This window comes from Populus alba, chromosome 1, assembly GCF_005239225.2.
Source record: "Populus alba chromosome 1, ASM523922v2, whole genome shotgun sequence".
In the NCBI taxonomy this organism is placed as follows: Eukaryota; Viridiplantae; Streptophyta; class Magnoliopsida; order Malpighiales; family Salicaceae; genus Populus; species Populus alba.
Window position 1 is genome coordinate 24,076,512 of NC_133284.1, and position 13,229 is coordinate 24,089,740.

At 34.9% G+C, this 13,229-nt stretch overlaps 2 protein-coding genes across 3 annotated transcripts; both read right to left on the minus strand.

The window, feature by feature from the left end:
• Positions 1-1,942: 1,942 nt before the first annotated feature.
• LOC118040222 (uncharacterized) lies at positions 1,943-6,641 on the minus strand. The gene is made up of 8 exons (XM_035047109.2): positions 6,068-6,641; positions 4,940-5,104; positions 4,739-4,831; positions 4,547-4,662; positions 3,824-3,922; positions 3,434-3,736; positions 3,132-3,296; positions 1,943-2,535 (listed from the first exon to the last, which is right to left on the minus strand). Exons 1-8 carry the CDS (start codon positions 6,437-6,439, stop codon positions 2,253-2,255), a joined length of 1,596 nt encoding a protein of 531 aa, XP_034903000.1. The 5' UTR covers positions 6,440-6,641; the 3' UTR covers positions 1,943-2,252.
• Positions 6,642-7,439: 798 nt separating this feature from the next.
• LOC118040223 (uncharacterized) lies at positions 7,440-12,517 on the minus strand. Of its 2 annotated transcripts, none has more exons than XM_035047110.2 (5): positions 11,917-12,517; positions 10,328-10,437; positions 9,867-10,235; positions 8,859-9,381; positions 7,440-8,084 (listed from the first exon to the last, which is right to left on the minus strand). In XM_035047110.2, exons 1-5 carry the CDS (start codon positions 12,173-12,175, stop codon positions 7,996-7,998), a joined length of 1,350 nt encoding a protein of 449 aa, XP_034903001.1. In that variant the 5' UTR covers positions 12,176-12,517; the 3' UTR covers positions 7,440-7,995. The 2 variants fall into 2 exon arrangements, with proteins under 2 accessions (XP_034903001.1, XP_034903002.1); XM_035047111.2 differs by having other exon boundaries at positions 8,791-9,381; positions 11,917-12,516.
• Between the last annotated feature and the right edge of the window lie 712 nt (positions 12,518-13,229).

Sequence of the window (13,229 nt, forward strand, 5' to 3'; positions counted from 1 at the left end):
GCTTAATAACTTTGCTTTTTTAAATTTATTTTTTATTTAATCATAGTATAATAAAAATACACATTTGCATGAAATATAAAAAGTAAAGTTATGGAGAAATATATTTTTTTATCGAGATTGTCTTTTCTAATTTTTTTTTTCTTTTACAATAAAACATTTTTTTATTAGCAACATATTTCATTGCATAAAAGAGACAACAATAAGAAAAAAAATTAGAAAAACTATATGATTTGAACCAAAAAGGAAAAGGCATATGTTTTATATATATATATATATATATATAAAAAAATATTCTTATTCAAGCTTGTGTATAATATATGTTCAGATTCTCTACTTAATTCTGCAAAGACAAGTATATATATATATATATATATATATAAAGCAAAAACTAGTTGTTTATAGCCATTATTGTTCCTTTAACAGCTAAAAACGGTCAACAGGTTCAGATTGATTAAGATAATCGCTCAACCAGTTCCTAAAGAATTCTCAAGTCTTCATCATAGATAAACAAATAGTCAACCGGATAATTTAATATTATCAAATGGTTGACTGGTTCATGCAAAATTCTAGTTTTGACAATTTTAATCCTGGTAAATTCTAATAACCATTTTATCAATCCTTTTAGATGCATGTAAAGTGAAGTGTGTTCATTTATTTTAATTTGTGCTATAAATTAGAATATAAATATTTAAATTTAGCACTAAAAATGAATGCTTAAATTAAGTCTGTTATGTTTGTTGATGTGTTTTTTTCGTATAAAACTTGTTTAAAGCTTATTTTCAACCAAATATATTATTAGTTTAATTTTTATATTATTGTTATAATCAAAATATATATAAAAACATAAATGGATGACCTAAGGTCAACAATATGAAGCTCAATAAACCGATTTATAACCTCCAAATATCCATGAATTGGTCAAAAACACAAAACTAAGCTTAATAAATAAAATTTACTTAACTCCAATCTACTTTTTACGATGAGATGAAAATCTAAAAACACTTCAATATAACTCCTTTTATCAAGAGGAATCCAATGACATAAAGATCAATTTTTTTAGTTGTTGAAATGTACCTAGGAAACCATTTCCTTTCTCCTCTTATTTTTTAAAGACTTGCTCTTTCCTCTCCTCTCAAGTTTCAAACACTAAAACATAAAACAAATAAAGTTTAGAATCGAATTGCGAAATCCTCAAAAAAACAAAGATCAAAACTAGAAAAAGAAAAGAAATTCAGGGATCAAAATGAACTTTTTCACATCTCATGAACAACAACAATAATAATAATAAAAAAAGAACTACCTCTATGTTTCTATTTTAAATTTGGTTATATGTTATTTAAATTGTTTCTATAAAAAAAAAATCAAATACTACTTTGCAAAATCAAGCATATAATGTAAGACATCTTTTAAAATCTTGAATATAACGTAACTCACGACATGAAACAAAGAATCAAGCTTATAATCGTGTAAACATAACATGAAAAGATGATATTTAAAAAAAAAAAAAATCAAGCAGTAAAACTGTAGAGTTGGATTTTGAGGAGAGAAGAGAGAGTTCTGAACTACAAAAACGAAATTGTATTAGAGTTACGTAACTCCAGTTTGTTATGTAGTTCCATTACACATAGAAAACACTTGATGAAAGCATGTGGTCAAGCTCTGGTTTGTTTTGCTTCCTCAGCATTCCTAAACCTCAATTAATCTACACGTAGAGAGTCGCTTGTGCGAGATACTAGACGTTGACAAGGAGACGTCAAGGATTTAGGAATTTCAGTCAATTTCTCTTCGCCATTGGGCTAGAATCCCTGCTCAAATCCATAAATATTTGGCCATGCCTCCAAGTTTTATCGGATAGCTTGTTCAATTGAAAATTGGCTTGCACAAGATTGTAGAGGCAGGGACCATGCATTGGCCCTTGATTCAACAGCTACCGAGACAAAAGGGCTCAAAATTAAACTCCCGATTCATGGAAATTATGAGTGCAGGCCTACAACTTGGAATGCTGTAACATCAAAAACAAAACAATGAGAAGAAAAATCTAAACACATCCTCCCCCTATAAAATTCTCTAGGCGAACGTTCTTATGTTGGTGCCATTTGAACACCCTCCCCCCTCTCTCTCTCTCAGGGATAAAGGTGAAACTTCTATTGGCCTACTTTTTAACGTCCAAGACCATGCCCAAGTTCCTGTCATCTGAAGGGAGCAGGGAGCGGGATTGGACGCAACAATAGTTAAATCAAACTGGATTACACTTAGCTTGCAGACACCTTCTTCCGAACAACCCTCTTTCTGCGGACCTTTGGTGCTGGGGATTCCCCATTAATGGAATCAGTATTGCCTTGTTTTATGCCGAGGAGTCCAAGCCCAGAAACTAGGGTTTTCTTAGAGATAAACCATTTCGAAGATGACGAGTCAGCGTCTGCAGAAGGAGACCTGTTGTAAGCCTTCAAAAGGTCATCTGACTGAACCAAGGGATCTGCCTCTACCCCTAGCCAAGCTAGTCTTGATGTCTCTCCTACTTGGGTATTTAAAATCCTGTGGATGATGCAAAACAAAAGGAATATCAGCAACTGAGCATTTTCACATGTTTTATTGAAGGCTGGTAAAATGGAACCAAGCAAGTTAGTGTAGTGTAGTCAGATCAAAATCACAGCAAATCTCGGTTTCACAGAAAAACATAATGCCATATAGTTGGTGACCAAGAAATGTGTGTAACTAAAACTTGGTTTCAAACGAAAAGGAAGCACACGACCAAGGGAATCATGAGAGAAATATCAATAGTTAGAGCCTAGGGGTCGACACTTAAATTTTCTATCATTCCATCTCTTCTATTTTTTTCTTTCTTTTTTCCCATTTAGTTGACTGTAAGAGGTTTCTACGTAGCATGATTCCACTAATCCCCTTTCGTCAGCAGTAAGAAGGCATGAGAACTAAGGCAAATTTGGATATAACTTGACCAATATCATGACCCTAAATTATTCAATGAGTCAAAAACATCATCGGAAAACAAAGCAAATGCAGTATCAATACTATTTAAAGAAATATGAAGCCAATCAAAAGCATGGAAAATATTTAACAAAAAATCTCAAGGATGTAAAAAAAATATGAAATATTCATGTCTAAAAGCAAACCTCAAAGTTGTGCTGAAAAACAATGCCACTCCAATGACATCAAAATGATTGACCACTGCTCTATCAAATCCACACAATAGCTGGTATCTCAGGTTTGCATAAAGTCCAAGAAAAGCACCATAACCAAGAGCATAGGTACTCACAGGTGGGACTGTCACGGATAACCTTCCAAACAAGCAAAAAGAACATCAAAAGTCATTATAACTACACTGATTTACAGAAATGAGTCAGTATAGCCCATTCTTTTTCTTTTTCTATTCTTTATACAAAAAAGGAAAAGCCAAAGAAGAAGCATTGCTTACCTGTCCTTTTTTCTGGCCAAAGTATTTGTCAATGAACCTTGGATTGCCCCAGTAGTTAATCCAACCAAACATAACTCCGCAGCCTTATAGAAGAATGAATGGACTCTCTTTTGCAAGTCAAACTCTCTAAGAGGGTAACTCATTTCAAAGATATTGTTTGGGAGCTTCTGCAATGTATTTTGCAAATCAAACTGGAATGTGTTTCCGTAAGAACGACAAGGAGCGAGCGTCCAAACAACAAAGGCATTGCATGCTGTTATGGTTAGCACATTTATAAGAGCCAAATCCCATTCTTGTTTTATCCTATAATCAGAACAAATAAACTATTTATCAATTCAATACCAAATGAGCAGATATTTGAATTTCAAAATAACAGGCAGTAACAAATACCTATCCTTGCGATTTTTCAACTCCCACCAAACAGAGCAACCAATTGTAGCAGCCTGCTCCAAAAGTAGCCTATATAAAAAGGCAGGGTCTGCAAGCATCCTGCATAACAGAATATCAAATCCTCAAAAATCTAAAAACTTGACAGCGAGCTGCCTGGTTGCATAGTCAAAGGGAAGTCTGATACATGTATTAAACAGTACAACAAATAGAAAGCAGGGGGGGGATAATGCAAAATTCATTTGAGCATTGATACTAAAGATAGAATGTCTATCCACCAATGTTTGACCCTACTTTACAAGGACAAGACTGCCACCAGCTTTGCAGAGCATTAAATTTTCAGGAAGTGCTCTCTACACAAAATGAATAGAAAATTGTAGCTGCATGAAGGTTGTAAAGTATGACATCATTTACGAGAAAATATATCAACTTTGCAATGAATCAATCCATGGCTCTGTACCACGCTTCTAATATGTCGGGTAAAGGAATAATTTTTTAAGATGGCACGGAAATGAGTATCTAGCACAATCTGCTAGCTTAAATTGTGAAACAAACTATCAATAGTTCAGAGAAGCCTGGCCCAGTGACTTAAAGTGTACTACTATTCCCCCATCTTCCCATGGATCAAATGAAGAGGAATAACTTACAGAGTCAAAAATATTGATAAACTAAGTTAAAGTTAACAATAATGAAAACAGGGGCAGGTGAGCACCATATGCAAGTTACCTGCCAATAAATGCCCGAGAGACTGCTTCAGGAAGTGCTCTGGATATAAACCTGGTACTTGTTGGTCTGGCATTTATTGCTAGGAATTTTACCATTTGAGCTGAGCTGACCAAACCCTGGAAGCAATATTACTGTAAGTACTTAACCATGGAAACATCATTCAAAAAGAAACTAATAAGAGAAGCACTGCACCATTTCATAAGCTTGGCGGAACCCAGCAGGTAAATCCATCACTGTTTTATGCCACTCATTCAACACTGCATCAACAAATTTTCGGTCGAAAAGCTGGCAGCAGACAAAAATGGAAGTTATGGTCAAGTAAAAGCATTTGCACAGAGAATATTTGCATCGTCATAATGATGTGTTAATAAGTCTCTTAGGCAGCATTCCAACCTCTTCAAGAAACATCCTTCTCCTAAATAGTCCCCCCTCATCACCCTCATCACCATCATCAAAGTCATCAAAGTAATCATCATCATCACCATCATCATCACCTCCATCACCACCTCCATGATTGATATGCTTTCCAATATCTCCACCACCTCCCCCGAGTGCTACCTGAAATTATCAAAAATGTTAAGGGCTTTGCCATTGACCCTTAAACTTGGTGACTGAATACTCTTACAAAGGCATACCCAAAACAGATTTGACCAAACACAAGCATAATTACTGAGAGGTGAGTGAAGCAATTCAGTGCAGGCAGTTAGCTTAAATGTTTACTGCACGCTGTAGAGAAACAATTGTAAATCCAATATGATAGGTTAAATAAAATCCATGTACAAGTACAGGTTTTTCATTGTACTTAGGCATGATGAGTAAACCATGCTCAATCTGAATTTTCAAACATTAGCTCTTAGTTCAAATAGAAAATCAGTAAGATTTCTACTAAATTTAGAGCCATTACAGGAACTTCACTGTTCAAAGCAAAAGCAAAGCAGTCATTCAAGGAGGGAACACTCATGGAAATAAAATTACTTAGTGTCATATGAAGTTTCTGTTGCACTGAGGTTTGTCGAGTTTCATTGAGTGAAGGGGATTACGAGTGATTGTTCGTTGACCATATTAACAGTAAATGTTCTAATGTTAGCTTTCCAAAAATAAGGACCTGATGCTGCTCTGGGCTGATCAAGCATCATGTAAACAATTGAGTGGGAAGAACATGTCTTTGCAATGGTCCCTCACTTTCGTCAAAACTCTAATCTATGATTTCGCTTCTTTTTGTACTTCTTATCCTCCCTTTCTCCCCTGTTCGAGTTACAATGATATAGCACTAAATCAATAATCTACGACACACTTCACTATATCCTGTTAGCACCCTGCCCTTCTGGAACAAAGTCAGCCTCAATAATCAATGTGAGCTAAAGACAATCCTCAAAGAGAAACAGCCTAGGTTATAATCTGAAAACTAAAGAGAAAGGAAAAAAAAACCAAATACACATCCCAAACCACCAAATTGGTTATGCTTAATTCAGAAGAAATTTATGTATTTAAATCAGAAAGCAAGTGAAAAAAGAAGAAAACCTCAGGGGTAGACTGGGATTGCTTCTGGGTCAAATCAAGTTTGCTTTTTTCCAAAGTAACGGCACCTAAAGAACCGAATTTTCCTTTCATAACCGGACCGAAGTCACCCTTTGGAGAGGAATTCAATACGGGGGCAGACGGGGCTAAAAAGCAGCGCTCCAACCCGGCTACAGAATCTCCGCCACCATCAATTGTCGGACAAGAAGAGGAGGAGGAGGAGGAAGAGCACTTAATGGTGTCTTTGTGATTAACCCTCTTCCTAGTACCGCGCAGGTGACACAACTGAGGAATCGGAGAGGTGGGTTTTAAAGTTAAGGTGGTCTTGGTGGTTGTGGTAGGGATTTGTGTTGTTTGGAACACAAAGTGAGACATCTTTAAGCTTCTTTGGAGGACAAAAGACAACTTTGTTAGGGTTTTGTTTATTTAGTACGAGGAGGAAGAAGGGTTCTGTCTCATTTCTTTGTAGACTAAGACAAAGGAAACCAGAGGAGGGGGCGTGTGTTTCTCTCTCTAGAAACTAGGTGGTTTTAGAGAGAGAAGAAAAGAGGGAGAGAGGAGGAAGGATGGGTGGGGTTTTTGATGGAGGGATGGATGGGATGGATTGGATTGGATTAGACTAACTCATCGCGAGTGAGTGAGTTGATTTGCGAGTTTCAAGTTTGAGAGTCATGAGAAGTCATCCAATTATATAGGTAGTCTCGATTAACTCCTCGAACTATATTTTTATCTCCAATCGATCCCTATAATTTTAATTATTCTCAATTTCAGTCTCTCCATCTATTCTTTCATGGGTTTGGTTCATATGGTATGTTTTTCATAAGAAACAAAGTCTTTTTAGCAAATTAAAGGTTTATTTTTAAAAGAGTTTAGATGGAGAGTTATAATTAAGGAACTTTTCTGTTTAATTGAATTCAGATGTTTTTTATTCGTATAAGTTATAATTCTAAACAATAGCAACCACTAACCACTATCTTTCATGAAAATGACGATAGGTGATGTTTTAGATCCGCTAATTTTTATATCTTAAAAGTGTTCTAAAATAAATTTAAAATTTTTTTATTTTAAATTAATATTTTTTAATATTTTCAATGCTATATCAAAAATAATTTTAAAAAAATATTATTTTGATATATTATCAAATACAAAATTCTTTAAAAAACAATAACACTCTTGAACAAAGCATGAGCATGGCATTTTCTGGGTTTTAATGGAAGGAAAAGAAAAAACAATACCTTCCTCAAAAAACAAGTAAGCAAAGATCCATTACAAAGATGATATCCGATATGGTGCGATGCGATAGAAATTACATTTCAACTTAACCATAGTCTTGATTAATCAATAGATATCATAATTTTGCAATGCCAAACACAAATGAATAAGAAAGGCTAGTGTTGCAATTATTGTGCGTATGTTTACAATGTTGATCACAGTTTTAACCCAAGGGGAATCTCCTCCTTGTTTGAGCTCCTCTTTATATATATATCAGGACTGATTTACATCACTGATAACGTAAACTGAATTTAACTATGGATATATTCTATGACACTAGCTTCTACATTGCATCTTTTGCTTTTGCGCAACTAAGAAGTCAAAAAGGAAACTGTATATATGTTACACTTGCCTGTACCCATGTTGCTTGCTCTCTGTTGATTGTTCAGAGTCTGAGGATCTTTCCCTTTGGGAATGGCTTTAACTTCACATATTTCTTGGGATAACACAAATCCTAGAAGTGGGGATGAGAGGCCTGCCACCTTTATGGCTTTGACCTGCATTCCATCTTTTTAGCTCATTTGCAATTTTGTCTATTGCCTGAGGAGAAAGAAAACTTGTAAACTTTCCACTGGAATTTCTACCATCCTCGCCAGAGAAAAAATTGGGAATCGATAGACACCAACTGAGCCTTGGAAATTGTCTTGAGAAGAGTATTGTTAGTGAGGCCAACAAAGAAGATTAAAAATGAAGAACCCGGAGAAGCCCAATAGCCAGATCTTCCTGTAGAAAGGATCTACTGCTAGAGCTGCAAAAACCATACACCTTGCTTAGAATAATACGAAGAGTTGTGCAAGAGTATATAAACACATCAAAATTATCAGCAGTGCCCTAAATCACATGAATTCAAATATTTTCCTCCAAATAACTACTATTAAAAGGTTGATTCGAAAATGCTGTCCGATTGACTAATTTTCTAGTGTTTGTTTTGCACTGGAAAGGGAGGAAAACATTTTCCACAAAACACAAACATCGTAATGTCCCTCCAGGCTCGATATATATTACAAGGATTTGTTTTAGGGGAGGCACCTTTTTAATACTTTGTGTTATCAGTATCATGTTACCTAGAAATTGTCAAATGATCCTGACCAAGCTTGCATTGTCCCACATAAAAAATAAAACAGGAACGGTCTTTCATGATATGTTAGGCACGCCAGCATCCATCATAATAATAAAAAAAAATAAGCACTTACGAGCATAGAGGACAAGTTTGTTCCAATGAAAGAATGGGATCAGCAGCTAGATAGCTGATGAACACTTGATCATAGGGAATTTCATATTATAATAAACTATTTGATGATGTGAATCTCATGCCTAAAATGCAGAAGGTATCTACTAGGAAGGTACAAACTATTTTCACCTGGTAAGATTTTATTTCCGAACCATCAAATAAAAAAATAAAAATTTGGGTGATAAGAAAATGGCATAACCAATAGTAAAAATATGTAAATTACCTGCTTGTTAACTATATCATGATAAGCAGAAACAGGAAAAGTCTTCTAAATTGACAGTGATGCCTTACATGATGGCGTTGGAGCCAATGTGGATGGTACAAGTGACAATAATGGACCTTTCCCTGGACCAGAACCATAGTATACTCCGGGTAAAGGAGACACATCTGGGGGCTCTGGATGTAAACGAGGAGTTTGGTTAGAACCAGATGGAGAATTGCTCGGCGGAGTTGCAGAACCATGTTGTAGACAGGGCTGAGGAGGGAGAGCAGGTATCACAGAAGGTGAAGGGGAATTTTCAGGAGCAAATGGAGCAATTGCTGGAGGGAGAGATGGAGAAATAGCTGGTGAAGGAGTAGGAGGAGTTCCATGAAGCGTATCCTTTAAATATGATGACAAAACAACACTCTTTACTTTGCCAAAGACCGAGTTGTTGAGGCCAAGATTTTTTACAGGAGAAGCTGTGATTATTTGAGCCAACTGCTTCAACCTCTGTAGCTGAAGGGTCCCCAGATCTGACATGACTGAAACCTGAACTGTGACTGGGGGAGTTATTGTGGAACCATTCTCATTTGTTATTTTCACATACACAGTCTGAACAACAAGAAACAAAAGAGTGGGAGTCAAACAGCTGGCATAATTTTCAACTTTCTTAAAGACATTGTTAGCTCCTCAGTGTCTGCTAGCACTTACACAGTATACATTAAGGCTGCAAATTCAATTCAATTCTGTGACAGTACATCACAAAACCACTCAATAACTGGAACATATTTGAACCTTGTACTCTTCGAAGAATTATAGGACCTAATTAGAGCCACCCAACAATACATGGCTACTTTATAGTTATGCAAAGTTTCTACTTCCAAAATTTTCCATACTTTTGAAGGGTTCTACTTCCCCAATCAAATGATTTAGCTTACGTTTTCCATATTATTGAATTGAGAAATTGCTGTATCTAGCAAATCATAACATTGGACACTATAAGATTCAAAGTTAGAACCATGGCATGGATTAAAATAAAGACAGCACCTGATACCAAAAAGTGAGATATACCAATAAGTTTTTTGAAAATGTTATACCTCAAATTGCCTTAGGTGCAACCCAAATTCCAACTGATCTTTTAAGTCTCCGAAATTGTCCAGAACTTCAGATATGGAATTGTTAAGAGTAAAATTAAAGAGAATCTGGGGCATCTGCCAGATTGAAGCATATTGCATCGGTACTATAGTGATTCCCCCAGGAAACCTAAAAATTTCAAATGTAGATGGTTGCCCAAAAATCAATGTAGTCACAGTCAAATTGGATTGCTCAAGGAACAGATCAATCAGTGACGACCTCAGCACGCTTAAGGACACCATGTTTATTGGGACATTTACTGGATCAGGAATTAAACCAAACACCACATCAGTCCAATTAGAAGCTAATCGGTGCATGGATAGAATAGCCACCTGTTGACAACAAATTAGTTTTAGCATCAATTTTCAAGGTGACATTATTTAGGATGCAAATATGACAGAACAGCAGATGATTGAAGTACAACCTTTGCGTTTGGGATGCCTATTTCTTCATTGATATCATATTCTAATCTTGCAATGTGTGTAACAAGCTGCACCACTGGCTTTAGAAGTCTGAAGTATGCTTGTACTGTAGCTGTAAATAAGAATTAAATGACATAAACAGCATGGCCAAAACAGTCCAAGTTACTTGATAAAAATAAATTCATTTAGATGCAAGTTTAACAGAAATACAGCAATAAGCAAACACAAAATCTTTGCATTTCAACAAGAAAATAAACCGAAATTTATGGCCTTGGTTCATTTCAAAGTATCTTTCTTTTCTCTAATTTCTTAAATGCATTGTTCAGAAGAATTTGTTCTAGAATAGAAAGTAGAAAACAAGGTAAATTGCAGCGAAGCCAAAAACTGGATCAGATTTAGCAAACTTTAAGGCAATATAATGCAATGGACAACATATAATTATGAGGTCGGCCAATATGACATCTTAAAACATATTGCAATCACCATTTTCATTGAAGACTAAACAGCAGGCTTGTTTTCAGTCTCTCAATACAGAGTCTGGTGAAACATGAGCCATGCAAAGGGAGAGCAATCAGAAATGTAAAACAATAGAAAAACCTATCCAAGCTTGATATAGAATCAGATCTTTTACATTCAAGTGAAATATATATAAGCTGTTAACTCCAATGAAAACCATTAGATCTCCCAATATTAGTCAACATGTATCTTGAGCATAGGTGGCAAATGATCCAAAATATAAAAAACCAGCAATGCACATAAGATAAGTGAATCTCCACTATCTGAATCGAAAGCTCTGATTTTTATTTTTTTTCCTCAAACCACAGCCACTATAAAGGTACAATACAAGGGATATCCCAATAGAAAAATGCAATAACACATACAACATATGCTACAGAAAAACAAAATGGTAGCACATGTGTATATGTCTTAGGCAGTAGTTGCAAAAGCCTTCAGCAAGCAAGATTCATCAGCCACTTGCAGAAGAATGAAACATTGCAACAAGCTCCTAATTCTAAATCTGCAAGCAGATAGCAAATTCAAAGATATAAGAAGTGAAAATTCCCTTTTATCATAATAGCATGATTCATGTCTTGTATCTCACAATGTGTTAGACGCATCAAATTGCTGAACACTGTAAGATTCGTATACGAGAAAAATTCAAAAACTTATCCTAGCACCCACTTATAAATGATGCAAGATAAGAACAGAGCCGTTCAAATTGCATATAAATTGAATTTAATTAAACAAGTGAACAATCTCTTTAAGAAGAGGAAGGTTTCAAACACAAAAATACATCAAAAACACACAAGCACAACGCTAAAAAACATAACCACATCTATATATATGCTTAAAAACATAAATAAATAAAAAACAGATAACTTAAAAGCAAGTGAAATATCCATCTACCAAACTAGCTTCTAACAAGGTAAACTTCACAACTAGAGACAGAATGTAAGAGAAGAAACACACCCATCAACTGAAAACCTCAATTACATGACAAGAAAGGAAAATAACGAAAACCCACTTGCCCAAATCATTACAAAAGAAACCCTAATGTAACAAAAAAGAAGAAGAAGAAATATATAATTACCACCGAGTTTAACTTCATCTTTAGCATCGAACCCACTAACTGAATGTAGAGAAGAATGTAAAGGAAAGATCCAAAAGAGAGCAGAGACCAAAAGGCACAAACTCAACATCAAAATGAAAACACATTTAAAACTGATTCTTGAAAGTCCCATCGAACATCTCTCACAAAGGAACAATCTGCTTCTGGTTCTCCTCTCATCATCATCATCATCATGCCTCTGCTGCTGCTCCTGATTATAAGAAGAATCTCCTTTCCCCATTGAAGAAATTGCATCTGTCACTCGTTTTTCTCTCTCTAAAAACACTTGGTTTCCTTGGACAAAAGTGGAGTCGTGGGACTGGTGGAGGGGGTGGGAGAATGTACTTAAAGACAAGTGTCGATGCCCTCTCCCTCTCTTTATATTCCATTAATTAAATGATTAAACTTACGAAAACCCTGTCAACTTCACTTTTTTCGTCTTTTTCCAATTTGTCTTTCACTGATCATTTTGCTCCTACGCTACTTCCACTATTTTTTTGTTTTAACATAGTCGGAAACAACCATCGTTGTAGTAAAATCAAGCATCGACATGGGGATATGCTTGTTGCCCAAGTTGAGCGTCGGCAAGGGTGAATTTAGGTTGATAAAAAAACTTGAAATGATAACAATAGTGTCATTTGAAAAGAAAAGAAAAAAACTCAAAAGAAAATTTCAAGTGGTTATGAGCTGGGTTTTAATACTTGGACTGTTCCAAGTCTTAAATTAGTCTAGTCCTATATTGATATAAAAACTTTAATTTTTAGTTGGGTTTATTTTAATATATTAGTTTCTAGTCAATTATTATTATTATTTTACTAATATACATATTCAGGTTAATTTTCACCCACCTCGATTAATTCCATGGATTCTGAAATTAATAACCATATAAGTTTTGAATAATATTTGGGACTCGAACTGGTAACTTCTATAAAAGCAAATCTAATATATAATGAATTAAGCTACACCTCTTAAAATTATCCAATTACTTTTTTGTTACAAGCCAAGTTTACATAACAACATTTTACTGTCTATTTTTTCAACTAATATTAATTATACATATTACATAATTTACACACACACGAGTATTTTTATTTTCTAAAGTCTTTACGTGTTTGGTTCATCTTTAGAAATTCATAAAGAATTTATAATAAAGGTTACCTTTACTTTGTTTATGAACGCATCTTTATTTTGCATTTAGAGCATCCATATTTATATTCTTTATATTTTAGTTAAATTTGAGCTAAAATAACTAAAAATATCATTACATTCTTTTTAAAATAACGAGTTATTAATAT

Coding starts and splice junctions, on each gene's coding strand:
- LOC118040222 (XM_035047109.2), bottom strand. CDS start 6,439: ATGTCTCACTTTGTGTTCCAAACAACACAAATCCCTACCACAACCACC. Junction 4,832..4,939: donor GAAGGATGTTTCTTGAAGAG/GTTGGAATGCTG, acceptor GTCTGCTGCCAG/CTTTTCGACCGAAAATTTGT. Junction 2,536..3,131: donor TTTTTCAGCACAACTTTGAG/GTTTGCTTTTAG, acceptor CATCATCCACAG/GATTTTAAATACCCAAGTAG.
- LOC118040223 (XM_035047110.2), bottom strand. CDS start 12,175: ATGGGGAAAGGAGATTCTTCTTATAATCAGGAGCAGCAGCAGAGGCAT. Junction 10,236..10,327: donor TAGGCATCCCAAACGCAAAG/GTTGTACTTCAA, acceptor TGTTGTCAACAG/GTGGCTATTCTATCCATGCA. Junction 9,382..9,866: donor TGCACCTAAGGCAATTTGAG/GTATAACATTTT, acceptor CTTGTTGTTCAG/ACTGTGTATGTGAAAATAAC.